Source organism: Rhinatrema bivittatum, chromosome 1 (assembly GCF_901001135.1).
Source record: "Rhinatrema bivittatum chromosome 1, aRhiBiv1.1, whole genome shotgun sequence".
In the NCBI taxonomy this organism is placed as follows: domain Eukaryota; kingdom Metazoa; phylum Chordata; class Amphibia; order Gymnophiona; family Rhinatrematidae; genus Rhinatrema; species Rhinatrema bivittatum.
Window position 1 is genome coordinate 470,248,548 of NC_042615.1, and position 15,529 is coordinate 470,264,076.

Consider the following 15,529-nt stretch of genomic DNA (forward strand, 5'->3'; position numbering starts at 1 on the left):
TACTTATTGTCTTCCACGAAAAGAAGGGGGAGAAAATTCCTAAGCAACCACACCTTGGGTGCACAGCCTCTTTGCAAGGCTCCAAAACCAGGATGGTTAGGATAAGTTGTGCTAGGCATCTTCAGAATAAATCAGCTACCAGGACAATATGCTCCTTGTAGCTGAATATATAGATATCGTCTAAGATGCGGAGTGGATGGAACCATCTATCCCTTAGCAGTCAGCGCACAACCCAAACATAACACTGATTTGTTTGGAATGGGTGCAAAGTGACATGTTCATGTTATGCACAGCAAATCTTTGAAAAGCACTCGCCTTATGTGGAAGAAAATCCTTACTTCTGCTGAAGAGTAGATTCTTATTAGAGGAAATTCATTGCTGATATTATGAGATATCACAGTTTGCGACAGCCCCCTTGCATGTTTTGCAATTTCCAGGCTGAGCAGCAGAACAAAGTGATGGTGTGAGTTCTCTCCCTAGATGTGTCCCTGAATCAGGAAGGATACTCAGAATGGTTAAGGAAGAAAGCAACTACCCAAAAGAAAAGTCACCAGGAAAGGGGAGAAAGCAGAGTTACTTACCTGTAACAGATGTTCTCCCAGGACAGCAGGATGTTAGTCCTCACAGATGGGTGACATCTAGAACTTTGACTGGCACACTGAGCATGCCCAGCATGCCACTAATCCTGTGGCCACACAGGGTCCCCCTTCAGTCTTATTTGTAGCAAAAAGTATGAGCGAAAAATAAGAAAACGGCATCGAACCCAACTCCGCGGGGTGGCGGGCGGGTTTCATGAGGACTAACATCCTGCTGTCCTGGAAGAACACGTGTTACAGGTAAGCAACTCTGCTTTCTCCCAGGACAAGCAGGATGGTAGTCCTCACAGATGAGTGAATAGCAAGCTACAGGCTGACTCAGAACAAAGCAGGCCAATCAGCACACAACATGCTGTTGGCAATGAGGCGGCAACCTGAAATTCACAATGGGTCGAGATAGGACAAGTTGTGTTTTTACACTGGGAATAAGTTCCATAGGACATACTGGTCAAAGACAGAGTCTTGTCGTCCAGCCCTGTCGAGACAGTAGTGGGCTGCAAAGGTATGGAGAGAGCTCCATGTCGCGGCCCTGCAGATGTCGGCAATCTGTACTGAATGGTAGTGTGTTACTGACGTTGCCATGGCCCTAACTGAGTGTGCCTTCACTCGTCCCTCAAGTGGAAGGCCTGCTTGCTGGTAGCAGAATGCGATGCAGTCTGCCAACCAGTTGGAGAGAATCTGCCTGCCCATCGGAACTCCAAGCTTGTTTTTGTCAAAAGAAACAAAGAGTTGGGTGGACTTTCTATGGACTGCGGTGCGGTCTAAGTAAATTGCCAGCACACATGCAAGGTGTGCAGAGCTCGCTCACCTGGGTGAGTGTGAGGCCTTGGAAAGAAAGTGGGAAAGACAATAGATTGGTTTAAGTGGAAATCAGTTACCACCTTAGGAAGGAATTTAGGGTGAGTGCGGAGAACCACATGGTCATGGAGGAACCTTGTGTAGGGCGAGTAGGTTACAAGGGCCTGCAACTCACTGACCCTGCGAGCAGATATGATAGCTACCAGGAAAATTGCTTTCCATGTAAGATATCTGAGTTTGCAGGAGTGCAGGGGCTCAAAAGGAGGATGCATGAGCCATGCAAGTACCACGTTGAGGTCCTATGCCACGACGGGTGGTTGTAATGGAGGCTTAGGCTGTAGTAAGCTTCTCATGAAGTGACCCCCACATTCCTTGATGGTAAGCAGAGATGGCACTGAGGTGTACTCGCATGGAGGAAGTCTGGAGACCAGATTCCGAGAGGTGCCAGAGATAAGAGTTTAGGTGTGGGGCAAGAAAAGGAATAAACGCCTTTCTGAATGCGCCTTTCTGTGTGCACCACAAGGTAAACCTCTTCCTCTTAGAGTGGTAAGACTTTCGCGTGGAAGGCTTTTGTGAAGCTATGAGGACTTGAGATCCGCTACTAGAAAGATTGAGGAGCTGTAGTATCAACCTTTCAACCTCCAGGTAGGGTCTGGAGGTTCGGGAGGTGCAACTTGCCGTGATTCTGTGTTATGAGGTTGGGTGCTAGGCCCAGGCGAATGGGTTCCTGGACAGAGAGGTCGAGAATTATGGGAAACCAGACTTGGGGTGGCCAATAAGGGGCTATGAGTATCATTCAGCCTCGGTCCTGCTGTAGTTTCACGAGTGTCTTGATTATTAGCAGAATCAGAAGGTATGCGTATAGGAGACCTGTGATCCAGAGGTGAGCGAAGGAGTCCACGGTTGGAGATCTCCGGTCCTTGTGTAGTGAGCAAAACCGGTCTACTTTGCGGTTGTGCTTCGACGCAAAGAGGTCGATGTCCGGCTGACCCCACTGGTGGAAGAGTCTGCTTGCTACAAAAGGAGCCAGTGGCCTCTTTTGGGGCTGGAAAGTCCAGCTGAGGTGGTCTGCAATTGCATTCTGTGGGCCTGCCAGATAAGTGGCTCACAATAGTATGGAATGCGAGAGGGCCCAGGCCCAAATCTGCACCGCTTCTTGGCAGAGCAGATAAGAGCCCGTGCCTCCCTGTTTGTTCAGGTACCACCTTTCTATTTGGTTGTCTGTTTGAATCAAAATAACCTTGTTGGATAGGCAGTCCCTGAATGCATAGAGGGCGTACCGCATCGCTCAAAGCTCTAGAAAGTTGATCTGATAGGTTGCTTCAGCTTTTGTCCAAATCCCTTTGGTTTGAAGGCCTTCAACATGGGCTCCCCAACCTTAGGTTGGAGGCATCTGTGATTAAGGTCACCTGAGGAGCTGATTGCTGGAAGGGAAGACCTGTTTGCAAGTTGGCCTTGGGCATCCACCAGGCAAGGGACAAATGAAGCTGGTTGGTTATATGGACAAGGGACGAGAGAGGCTGAGTGCTTGGTGCCACTGAGATTTTAGAGTCCATTGTGTCACTCTCATGGCTAGGCATGCCATTGGGGTGACGTGGACTGTTGATGCCATATGGCCAAGCAACGTGAATAATTGGCGAGCCAAGGCTGTTTGCCGACGGCGGATAGAGCTGGCGAGGCTGGACAGCATGGTTGCGCGTTCGTTGGGTAAGAACCCCTTGGTCACCCTGGTGTCCAAGTCTGCTCCTATAAAGGAGAGATGGTGAGACTGTGTCAAGTGGGATTTCGGGTAGTTTATCAGAAAGCCCAATGAGTGTAGAAATTGTATGGTGAGACTTAGGGAGTCGAGAGCTCCTTGCCTGGACTGGCTTTTTATGAGCCAGTCGTCTAGATACGGAAAGACAAGGACACCCTTGTGGTGCAACTGTGCAGTCACGACTGCCAGGCATTTCATGAACACTTGGGGAACTGAGGCCAGGCCGAATGGCAGCACTTTGTATTGTTAATGCCCATGTCCCACTACAAATCACAGGTATTTGCGATGAGGAGGGAAGATTGCAATATGGGCGTAAGCGTCTTGAAGGTCCAGAGAGCAGAGCCAATCCCCCTGTTGTAGTAGAGGGAGCATGGTGCCTAGGGACACCATTCTAAACCATTCTTTGTGAAGAAATCTGTTTAAGGCAGGAAGATCTAGAATAGGTCGGAGGCCGCCAGTCTTTTTGGGGACTAGAAAATATCGGGAGTAGAACCCTCTCCCCTGCTGAATCAAGGGAACCAGTTCTACGGCCTTGGCATGCAGAAGGATTGAGAACTCTGACTCGAGAAGTAGTGTGTGATCGTCCCAGTTCCACGCTGGAATGGGTGGGGAGTCCGGGGGTACAGCTGAAAAATTTAGACGGTAACCATGGGTATGATGGACAGTACCCATTAGTCCGTGGTAATTGGGCGCCAATTGGTTGCAAAATGACAGAGGCGGCCTCCCACTGCTGAACTGGGTTCTGGGATTAAGGGGGAGTGGCTGCTGCTCTCTGGAAAGGAGTCAAAATCCAGTTGCAGGACCAGCTTGTGGAGCTGGTTGCGTTCTAGGAGTTCTCGGTTGGCGTGCATGTCCTCTCTGAGGGGCCCGAGCTGGTCGAGCACAGGAGGCAGGAGGATAATACCTGCGTGGTCTGTAGAATTGCTTCCTAGTGTCCCTATGTGTGCCCCTTTGGGCTACAGCGGGGTATCTGAGGTGACAGTTGACAGCTGATGCAGGGTCTCATGGTCTTAACTGGCCACTGCATCCTGGATCTTGACCCCGAACAGGTTTTCTCCTGTACAGGGGAGATCTGCTAGTTTGTCCTGCACCTCCGGGCTTAGGTCTGAGGCCTTGAGCCATCCCAATGTCTAGCATTGATGCCCGTGGCCGAGACTCTGGATGCTGTTTCAAAAGAGTCGTAAGCAGCTCTGACCTCGTGTTTACCTGCTTCCAATCCTTTTTTGCAGGATGGAGGACAAGGTCTCTTGATGTTGCTGTGGTAGAGTCTCTGCAAATTCCAGAGATTCCTATTATATTGGGTCATGTATAATTGGTAAGCTGCTTTTCGCGCTATTAACATGGGCCCTTGAAAGACTCTGCGCCCCAATGCATTCTGTTCCTTTCCAGGAGGAGCAGGGGAATGTGGATGGGTTCTTTTAGCCTTCTTTTGGGCTGATTATACTACTACTGAATGGTGGGGGCAACTGGCTTTTCTGGAATCCTGGGGCTTGTTGGACCAGGTACGTAGCATCTGTCTTTCTGTTGATTGGAGATACAGTACCCAGATGGTCCCACAGGCGATGCAAGAGGTCAAGAAGAACTTCGTGCATTGGTATTGCTGTTACCTCTTTTGGAGCATCTACATATTGTAAGACCTCCAACATTTTGTGGCGGGTGTCTTCCTCCATTACCAGTGGAAATGGGATAGTTTCAGACATCTCCTTGACAAAGCTGGCAAAGGAGAGGTCTTCCGGAGGAGAATGATGCCATTCTTCCGGGGGTGAAGGCTCCGAGAGCAATTCATCGGAAGCTTGTGAGGAATGGCCCAAGGACGCATACTCCCATGGATCATAGGGAGTTTCTTTTCCTGCTGGCCTTCTTGAGGAAGGAAGGATGCCAAAGCCGAGAGGATGGGAAGGCATCAATGGAGGCGGCACCGGCCTCAAAGGAGGCGATGCTGGCATCGAGGGCCCAGAGGTAGATGAGGTGCACTTAGGCACCGATAGACCCGATGGCCCTGGAACAGGTTCCAGCAACAGTGGGTTCCATGCAGGGATGGGGCCGGAAGGCACCTCTTCCTCCTCCAAGGAACCCGGAATGGGAATCGGGATCTCTGGAGGTCTCGATGGTTGACTCGGTGGCAGTGTGTCCGATGGCACGGGTTAAGTCAGAAAGTAGGTGGCCTTGAGGTACATCGAGTGGGAGAGGGCCTCCGCCCATATCTGTGCGGCTTCCTGACACAGGAGGTAGAAGCCTGTTCCTCCTTGTTTGTTGATGTACCACATGGCCACCTGGTTGTCCGTTTGAATCAGGAAGACCTGGTTGGAGAGGCGATCCTGAAATACTCAGAGCATATCTGATTGCTCGTAGCTCCAGGAAATTGATCTGGTGTTTGGCTTCCTCTGGAGGCCAGGACCCTTGAGTTTGTAAATTGGTAAAGTGTGCTCCCCAGCTGATGTTGGAGACATCTGTTGTAAGGGTTATTTGAGGATTTGGAGCTTGAAAAGGAAGGCCTTGAAGGAGATTGGTCTTATTCTTCCACAAAGTTAGAGATAGACGAAGTGGGTTGGTTACATGGACAACAGCTGATAGTGGTTGAGATGACTGAATCCACTGTGACCTTAGAGTCCACTGTAGGATCCTCATAGCGAGACGAGCAATGGGAGTGACGTGTACTGAGGACGCCATGTGTCCTAGCAGGACTAGAAAATGACATGCAGTGATTGATTGATTGATTGGAGCGTTGTCGAGACTGCAGCTGATGGGCGAGAGAGGAGATGATGAGAGCTCGTTCTCGAAGAAGAAATGCCTTCGCCTTGAAGAGTTTGCGATGGAACCAAGCTGGACTTTGGTTAATTAATGAGAAACCCTAGAGAGATCAGGGTGTGCAAGGTGAGACGTAGGGATGTCAGAACAGCTTGCTGTGTGGGAGCCCTGATCAACCAATTGTCGAGGTAGGGGTAGACGTGGACACCTTGAGTTCTGAGGAACAATGCTACTACTTCGAGGCACTTGGTGAAGACTCGTGGCACAGAGGCTAGGCCGAATGGTAGCACCCTATATTGGTAGTGCTTTGGGCCTATGAGGAATCGCAGAAATTTGCAATGAGACAGAGTTATTGCGATATGTGCGTAAGCGTCCTGGAGGTCTAGAGAGCAGAGCCAGTCCCCCTTTGTATAAGGGGGAGGAGGGAACCCAAGGTCACCATCTTGAACTTTTCTCTTTGTAGGAACTTGTTTAAGGCCCGAAGATCTAATATCGGGCGAAAACCACCTGACTTTTTTGGGATTAAAAAATACCGAGAGTAGAATCCAAGGCCCTGTTGGGAGTAGGGCACTGGTTCTATTGCTCTGCACTGGAGGAGGGGGGAAATCTCCTCTTCCAGAAGCAGTGAATGGTCTGATGTTCCCCACGTCAGCCGAGGTGGGGAGTCCGGTGGAATGGCAAGAAAGTTGAGATGATAGCCTTGAGTTATTAAGGTGAGAACCCACTGGTCTGTGGTGACTGAGTGCCAGATGTGGCTGAAGTGGCACAAACGGCCTCCCACTGGTACATGCCTTAGTGGAGTCTGAATGCTGCTCTCTAGAAAAAAGTCAAAAACCAGATGCTGGACCTGGTTGAGGAGTTCTTTGCGGCTTTTGCCTGCAAGGTTGCCTGGACTGGCCTTTCTGGTAAGGCTCAGTAGAGCGCCCTTTGGACGGAGGATGATAAGATTTCCTTTGGCGGTAAAAGTATTTCTTGGGCTCCTTTCTGAATGTTTGCTTAACAGGATATTTATTTATTTATTTATTTTTAGATTTTTATATACCGGTGTTCCTATATGAAATAAAGATCACATCGGTTTACATTGAAACAGAACATGAAAATTGCCAAAAGGCATTACATAGAACAAGGTTATGAAACTTGGAACAGTGTACATAAGTTCAAAATTTAACAATAACGTTGTAACATTGATGACCAAAAGATAAAGGAGAAAAAAAAAAAAAAAAAGACTTAAACAATTAAGTTGACAGGTCTTATTGAGCATAAAAATTATAACGTATAAGTGAGAAAGTCTCAAGTGTCCTGCAGCAAGAGATTAGATACCGAAGTAGGTAGTGGTATGGAAAATGGGGGTTTGTGAAGAAGATATGTTCTTGCTGGTTGGAGGGGAAAAAATGATGATCATGGTCCTGGAAAAGCTTGGCTAAAGAGCCAGGTTTTAAGTTTTTTTTTTGAATGAAGAGTGGCAGAACTCAAGCTGAATGTCTGGTGGGAGCGCATTCCATTGAATGGGGCCTGCTGTAGATATGGCACGTTTATGATGCGAGGATTTTGTTGAAGGTACATAGAGTGTGCCTTTATATGCTCCTCTGATGGGTCTAGAGGAGGAGTGAGGGCATAGTTGGTTACATAATTGAAGAGGAGAGATATTGTGAATGGATTTATGAATTTCGGTGAGTACTTTATATAGGATCCTTTGCTTTATAGGCAGCCAGTGGAGGAGCTTGAGAATGGGGGTGATGTGATCTCTTTTATTCGTATTGGTAAGGATTCTGGCTGCAGAGTTCTGTAGCATTTGGAGGGGTTTGATGGATGAATATGGAAGGCCAAAGAGAAGCGAATTGCAATAGTCGACTTTTGATAGAATAATGGCTTGTAGGACCATCCGAAAATCGTTGAAATAAAGAAGAGGCTTCAATTTTTTTAAGACTTGTAACTTATAAAAACAGTCTTTGGTGGTTGTGCTTATGAATTTTTTAAAATTGAGCTGATTGTCTAGCATGATACCTAGATCTCGAACATGTGGTGAGTGATTTAATATGGGAGTGGATGAGTTGAGTAGGTCAGCTGGGTTTAGAAGTTTGATGTTGATGTCTTGATTGATGATTAGGATCTCAGTTTTGTTGTTGTTAAGAATGAGGCAAGGCTGGAGAGAAGATGATTGATCTGTTGCAAACAATTGTTCCAGTGAGCCAAGGTTTTTTGTAAGGATTCTGAGATTGGGATGAGTATCTGGATGTCATCCGCGTAGAGATAGTGAGTTAGGTTTAGTTTAGTAAGTAGATGACATAGAGGTAAGAGGTAAATGTTGAAGAGGGTAGGGGAAAGGGAGGAACCCTGAGGGACCCCCCGGTTGGAAGGGATCGGTTGTGATTCTTTGTTGTTAATCTTTACTTTGAATTGTCTATTTGCTAGGAAGGATTTGAACCAGCTGAAGACTGTTCCTTTAATGCCTATATCTGCCAGACATTTTAATAGAGATGAATGGTTGACAGTGTCAAAGGCTGCAGAGAGATCTAGTAGTATCAAAAGATGTGGTTGTTTTTTGTCCATATTAGATAGAATAGAATCGGTAAGAGAGATAAGGAGAGATTCAGTGCTTAACGATTTCCGAAAGCCATACTGGGAAGATACAAGAATGTTGTTTTCTTCCAAATATTCAGATAGTTGTTTATTGACTATCTTTTCCATAATTTTGGCGATCAATGGCAGATTAGCTATTGGGCGGAAGTTAGCATAGGCATATGCTAACTTCATAGTCGTCATATGCATATGCTATATGCATATGTCATATGCATATGCTAACTTCATAGTCGTCATATGCATAGTCGTCATATGCATATGCTAACTTCATAGTCGTCATAGGCAGATCTTATCTCATGCTTGCCCGCTTCTAAACCCTTTTGAGCTAGGGCATGTAATTGGTCTTGTGACTGTTGAGGTAGGGATTCAGCAAAGTCCTGTATTTGTTTAAAGAGGACCCTGTTGTATTGAGTCATATAAAGTTGATAAGAGGTGATGCGGGATATAAGCATTGCCCCTTGAAAGATATGGCGACCTATAGCATCCAGGAATTTTTGTTCCTTTCCTGGAGGATAGGAAGAATGAGGCTTGGATCTTCGGGCTTTCTTTTAGGATGACTCAACAACCACTGAATGGTGGTCCAATTGGGACTTCTGGAAACCAGGAGTTGACTGGTCTAGGTATGTAGTGTCAGCTTTCCGATATTCCCAATTTCTTTTCAGAAGATCCAGGAGGACATCATGGATGGGAATAGATGTTAGTTCTTTAGGAGCATCTAAAAATTGAAGAAGCTCCATCATCTGATGTCTATCATCTTGTTCTGTCTGAAGCTGAAATGGAACCACTTCAGACATTTCCTTCACAAAATTAATGAAGGACAAGTCCTCTGGCGGAAAACGCTTCCTGCTTTCAGCAGGAGAGGGTGGCGATGGCAAGTCATCGGTATCCTGGGATGAATCATCGGTACAGGTATCGTAGGGATCATCTCCAGCACCCCCAGTATCCTTGGAGGGACGAAAAGCTGATATACCTGAAGGTCCCGAGCGAGGCACCGAAGGTGTCACCGGTGGCATCGATGGACGGGTGGTGGCACCGATGGAAACAAAGATGCAATCGGTGAAACCGATGATCTAGGCATCGGAAGGACTCCCGATGGTGGAAGGAACGGTGTTTCTCCTTCTTCTGTCGATGAAAGAGGAATCGGAGAGGAAGGCACCGGGTCTATTGGAGTCATCGGATCCATCGGAGGAAAAGCAGCAATCAGAGCTTCCATTCTCGTGAGTAACTGTGCTAGTGCTGCAGGAATGGGATCGGTTACCTGTTCAGGCATCGGTACCGGTATCGGTGTCTGTGGAACCTTGAAGCCTTGCATTGTTCTGCCAATGGCGTCCTGAATAATCTGATCCAGTTCCTCCCGGAAATCTGGAGCATGGAGCCCCGATGCCGGAGGAGGAGGAGGCGTAGCCGGAGGGACCACCGTTGAAGGTGGAATGGCGGCTCCTATCACCGGTCCCAGTGAAGGTTGCCTCTGTGACCCTGAACTAGATAGGGATGGTGCCTTTTCTGGACGGCTTTCTTCGATGTCAGTTCAGACGAGGACGACGTCGAGGCCTTGCCTGCATCGACGGTCTGAGACCTGCGATGTCGATGCTTTTCTCAACGCTCACCTCTGGCCTTTCATGAGGGGGAACAGAGGGTGTTGATGGCCGTGGAGTCGTCGATGCTGGTCAGACACCGGCCGGTGCCCGATGATGGTGCAACGTAGACTGTGTCGGTTCAGATGATGTTGATGCTATGGAAGGCGTCGGGGTTTTGGACCTAAAGAGAAGTTCCATTTTCTCCATTCTAACCTTACGACCTTTAGGTATCATGAGGGCACATTTGGTGCAAGTAAGGACATCATGCTCGCTACTCAGACACATTACACATACCTGGTGAGGGCCAGTAATGGACAATGTGCGGGTGCAATCTGGGCATCGACGGAACCCCAACACCATGACCTGCGAAAAAATTTAGCCGCGGTGCTGTCGACGGCCAGTAGGCTGTGAGGGTCAAACTCGATGGGAATAGACTGGAATCGTGTAAAAAATTTACCGGACCACCATGGGCGTAAAAATGAAAGAGAGGGACCCCTGTGGGATAGAAAGTTGAATAGTAATTCCGTGAGGAAATTTCCTGTCAGGAATCTCTGTGGAGCTCCTTAACGTGCGTAGCTACTGCTGCGCGGAAAAAAGAAGACTGAAGGGGGACCCCTGCTGGTTGCAGGGTTAGTGCCATCCTGGGCATACCCAGTAGGTGCCAGTCAAAGTTCTAGAAACTTTGACAAAAGTGTTCCGTGATTGGGCTTCATCCTGTGATGTCACCCATATGTGAGGACTACCATCCTGCTTGACCTGTGAGAATAAGAACATAAAAACATAAGAAATTGCCATGCTAGGTCAGACCAAGGGTCCATCAAGCCCAGCATCCTGTTTCCAACAGAGGCCAAACCAGGCCACAAGAACCTGGCAATTACCCAAACACTAAGAAGATCCCATGCTACTGATGCAATTAATAGCAGTGGCTATTCCCTAAGTAAACTTGATTAATAGCTGTTAATGGACTTCTCCTCCAAGAACTTATCCAAACCTTTTTTGAACCCAGCTACACTAACTGCACTAACCACATCCTCTGGCAACAAATTCCAGAGCTTAATTGTGCGTTGAGTGAAAAAGAATTTTCTCCGATTAGTCTTAAATGTGCTACTTGCTAACTTCATGGAATGCCCCCTAGTCCTTCTATTATTCGAAAGTGTAAATAACCGATTCACATCTACTCGTTCAAGACCTCTCATGATCTTAAAGACCTCTATCATATCCCCCTCAGCCGTCTTCTCCAAGCTGAACAGCCCTAACCTCTTCAGCCTTTCCCTCATAGGGGAGCTGTTCCATCCCCTTTATCGTTTGTTTCCCTTCTATGTACCTTCTCCATCGCAACTATATCTGCATAGTGCCTAGCTTTATGTATATAGAAGTCATTGATACTCTTGTACAACAATGATAGTTAGGACTTAAGCAATAGGAAGAGGTACAGTACCTGATCCAGAAAGGATTTCACCAGCATGTCCCTGTGCAAGACATCCTGAAAAATGTTCCTGTGACAAGAAGAAGAGAGTCAAATGAACACGCCAGAATTTGCCAGCCAATTCCACACAAACTGCTTCCAGTTCCTTGGATTCAGGGTCATATGAAGCCAGCACAACCGAGTTATCTTACAGGTCTGGAACATACATCACGCACTTTACTGCACACAGAAAATGTCAAGGAAGCATTGGGACAAAATTAGGCCTCATTAAAGCTGAACTTGAGAAAAACAGTGTAACAGTTTAGCTATGTTAAAAATAAACCACCAAAGATTGCTTCTACAAATTACATATCCTGAAAAGAATAAAACCGCTGTTTCACACTCAGGACTTCAGAACAATCTTGCAAGCAATAATCTTTTCCAAACTAGATTATTGCAACTCATTACTATTAGGCCTCCCAGCTTCTTACACCAAACCTTTACAAATGGTTCAGAACTCTGCAGCCAGAGTCCTTACAAATTCCAGGAAAATTGACCACATTTCACCTATTCTCAAAAACCTCCATTGGCTTCCGATCCACTATAGAATCATGTACAAAACCATTAACATCATATACAAAACTATCAACCAACACACGCAACTTGACCTACAAATACCACTTAAAAAATTCACCTCCGCCAGGCCTATCAGGGAACACTACAAAGAGTCACTCCAAATTCCAAAGGCCAAAACCTACCAACATAAATCCTTGAGTCTCAGAGCCTTCTCATCAGCAGGTCCAGCTCTCTGGAACTCGATCCCACCTGATTTGAGACAAGAGCCATGCTCTTTAACATTTAGGAAAAGACTAAAAACTTGGCTTTTCAAAAAAGCATTTCCAAGCCTTGAATAAAACCTCCTCTCACTAGCACTAACTCATATGCAATAATGGAATGTAAACACGAATCAACCAACCTCAAACCCTCTCTCACTAATTCCTGCTGAATATTTATCATACTATTACCATTCACAACTGTCATATTTATTCATTTGATTACCTATGTACCGTTTCATAGTCTTATTTTTTCACTTGCTATTCTAATGTATCAATAGGCTGAAATGTAAATATTGTGCTGTTCAATTTCTCCCCTTCCATCCCAAGTTTATTTTCCTTGTTTTTTGTAACTTTCCCTCTCCCTTTTTCTGATTCACTGTATTTAAAGTTCAAGGTTCTTATTGAAAATATTGTTTTTTACGTTACGTTATGCTTTACACTCCTTGTTATTTGTAAACCGGGTTGATGTGATGCCTATCATGAAACTCGGTATAACAAAAACAATAAATAAATAAATAAATAAAATAAATAAATGTAAAGTTTATATTTACAGATCCGGAGCAATTACGTATACATCTTGATTCCTCATTGCAATCCTAGGCTGGAGTTAGATATATTGTTGGCGTAAATCACAGATAATCAGCCTTATATGTTTCTGTAATGTTTTCCTATATTATCATTTGCTATAGTCACCCTTGAACTCCCAAAATTTCTTAATATTAATAATAGTTCAATGTACATATGACCAGGTGACAAAATGTATAATTTATCCTTATTGTATCGACTCCTTTAGAGCGAATTGATAAGCTTGTCTTTTTCTTTTATTGTAACCTGGGTGGAATATGTGAAACATTGAAAATATTTCTTTGTAATTAAACTAAAAATCAATAAAGATTAAATTTAAAATAAATAAATAAAATACCTCTAGCAAATGGCTTTGCTGACTAGCACCATATTAAAAACAAGTTAAAGAATAAAGGGCCAGATGGACTCGGCATGGGCCTCAAAATGCGTCTTGTGTCTCTTTTCATAGGTGCTGATATTTTTTGCATGTGTTTTTGCCTAATGCTAAATCTTGGGCAAAATGTATGCAATCCCAATACTGTGCACATGAAATGATTTGCAGCATGTGTATCCCAGATTGGCCACAGTTGGAAACAGGATTCTGGGCTTGATGGACCCTTGGTATGACCCAGTATGGCAATTATGTTCTCATATCTGCAATTGAAAATTGTGGTTTTGCACAATGTATTAAAGCCTAATAATTTTAAGGAGGATTTTTTTGCCACATAAACTTTTATTTTGGTGCAAATGCAAAATTTATAGTGCATACAAAATACCTGCAATTGTGCAGGGGAATGAAGATTTTTAATTTTCTTCTTGCCACAATCCTTATAAGCCGTCTGCAAGTATTAAACTGAATCAGTTTAACAGATGACCATTACAAATCCCTGTCTATGAAAAAGATGTTGAATGACACATTCGATAGATGTTTGTACTTATACTGTTTTGTTTTAAATTCTTCTCAGAACAAAAAGCGACAGAAGGTATAGCTGCAACATCATGGGCTCCTGAATTCCTAGGCTAAGCCCCACTGACAGGGGCAGGAGATGGCACAGCTGAGAGCAAAGGCTTCCCCATGCAAAGTCACGAGCAGGGAAAAACTTCAGCATGTTCCCAATATTATTGCTATATCATGGGCTTTTCCCCTTCCCCCCCCCCAGTATATGCTGCTGCTGCTGCTGAAACAAAGCAAAGAACAGGCCAATGTGCTTTTGACTTAGCACCAATTAGTACTGAAGTAGCTCCTACCTAAGCTAAAATTACATGTATATGTAGCGAAGACTGGAAGCTAATGCATTTCTTCAATTCTGTTTTTTTCTATCATTTGACAAAGTGGCTAGTAAACTTAAGGCTGGAGCTCCAGGAAATGAATGGCCTGAGCTCTGAGAATATGCCCAGATTCCCATTTTCTACTAGCCCCCACAATTCTGGCAATAGAGCCAGTCTCCCCTAGGGTGTTTCTGGAGCATCTCAGCTTTGGACAAGTGACCAAGTAGCAGCAAAGAAATAGCAGGTGTCAGAATTCTGTCAGCGCCCAATTAACTCATCAAGCAGAGTTCATTCTTAACTTTACTCTTTTATTTTGTTTAAAAAGACATTTACATAAAATGGGCCGAGAAAATGTATTTCCCCAGCCATATTCTGCTCATAGGAAAAGTACATTTTGCCTTGAGTATGGATAACGCTGTTGCATTAATGTCTTGTGTTTAGATAAAACACGACAAGGCTCAAGAAAATAATTACCAACAGCAGAGAAAATTCTCATAACAAATGTGAGAAAAACAAAAAAGGAGATCTGGATAAAGCAAAGTTGTTTACTTGTAACCGGTGTTCTCTGTAGGCAAAGGACAAATTAGCCACACAACAGGGTGACATCATCCAATGCCATCAAGATGGATAAGCTCTCAGAGCTCAGAAAAACAGGTAGTTTTCAAAGCATGTGCATATGTTTTCATGCTGCTGCCACCACACAAGTCTCCTCTATCTTTGTTGCAAGCCAGCCTTCAAATCTAAGGGGCGGAGGGTGGGATCATGTGGCCACATTTTCCTACTGTCTACCAAGAACACCTATTACAGGTAAGGAACTTTGTGCTTCCTCTGTGGACAAGTAGGACAATAATCAGCCACAGAAGCGGGGACTCCCAAGCTGAGGGTTCCATGAAATTTTTTTTATGCTCCTATATCACTACTATTAAAACAAAACAAAACCTGTTGAAGAAGTTGGGGAGAGAGTTGAAGGAATTAATTAAGTATTTGAGAACTGCTAATCCAAAACTGTCTTGACGTGAAGCATTTTCTAGGCAGTAATGGTCTGTGAAGGTGTGGATAGAAGACCAGTTGGCATATATCTTCTATGGAAGCAGAGCAAAGGTAGGCCAAGGAAGCTTATGTAGCTTTGATCCCAAGGAGTAGGAGGGTATTTAACCAGAGGGTTAGATGAGTTAAGCCTTTCATGAATTTGACAACTATAGGTTGCTGGGAGATAAGAATTCCTTCCAAATTCTCCTGGTATGTGCCTACAGAACTGAGATGAACTCTGTTTCAGTTAGTTTTCAATCCTGCATTAGACAGGCTTAAGAAGTATTGAAGTAAAAGGGGAACAGGACACTTAAAGGTGTTCTGATTGATCTGTGAATATCAGACTGAAACGTTTTACCATTTAAAATTTG

At 45.0% G+C, this 15,529-nt stretch overlaps 1 protein-coding gene across 8 annotated transcripts in view; it reads right to left on the reverse strand.

Annotated features, from left to right (window-relative positions):
- C9orf72 (C9orf72-SMCR8 complex subunit) overlaps positions 1 to 15,529 on the reverse strand; it is a 144,698-nt gene that overhangs the window by 8,081 nt on the left and 121,088 nt on the right. For 7 of the 8 annotated variants that reach the window (XM_029606542.1, XM_029606525.1, XM_029606534.1 and 4 more), the window contains one exon: positions 11,494 to 11,551. The exons of the other annotated variant lie outside the window; for it this stretch is intronic. In XM_029606542.1, the coding sequence (XP_029462402.1) occupies positions 11,494 to 11,551 (58 nt within the window). The remainder of the gene's footprint in view (positions 1 to 11,493; positions 11,552 to 15,529) is intronic. 8 annotated transcript variants of the gene reach the window in all.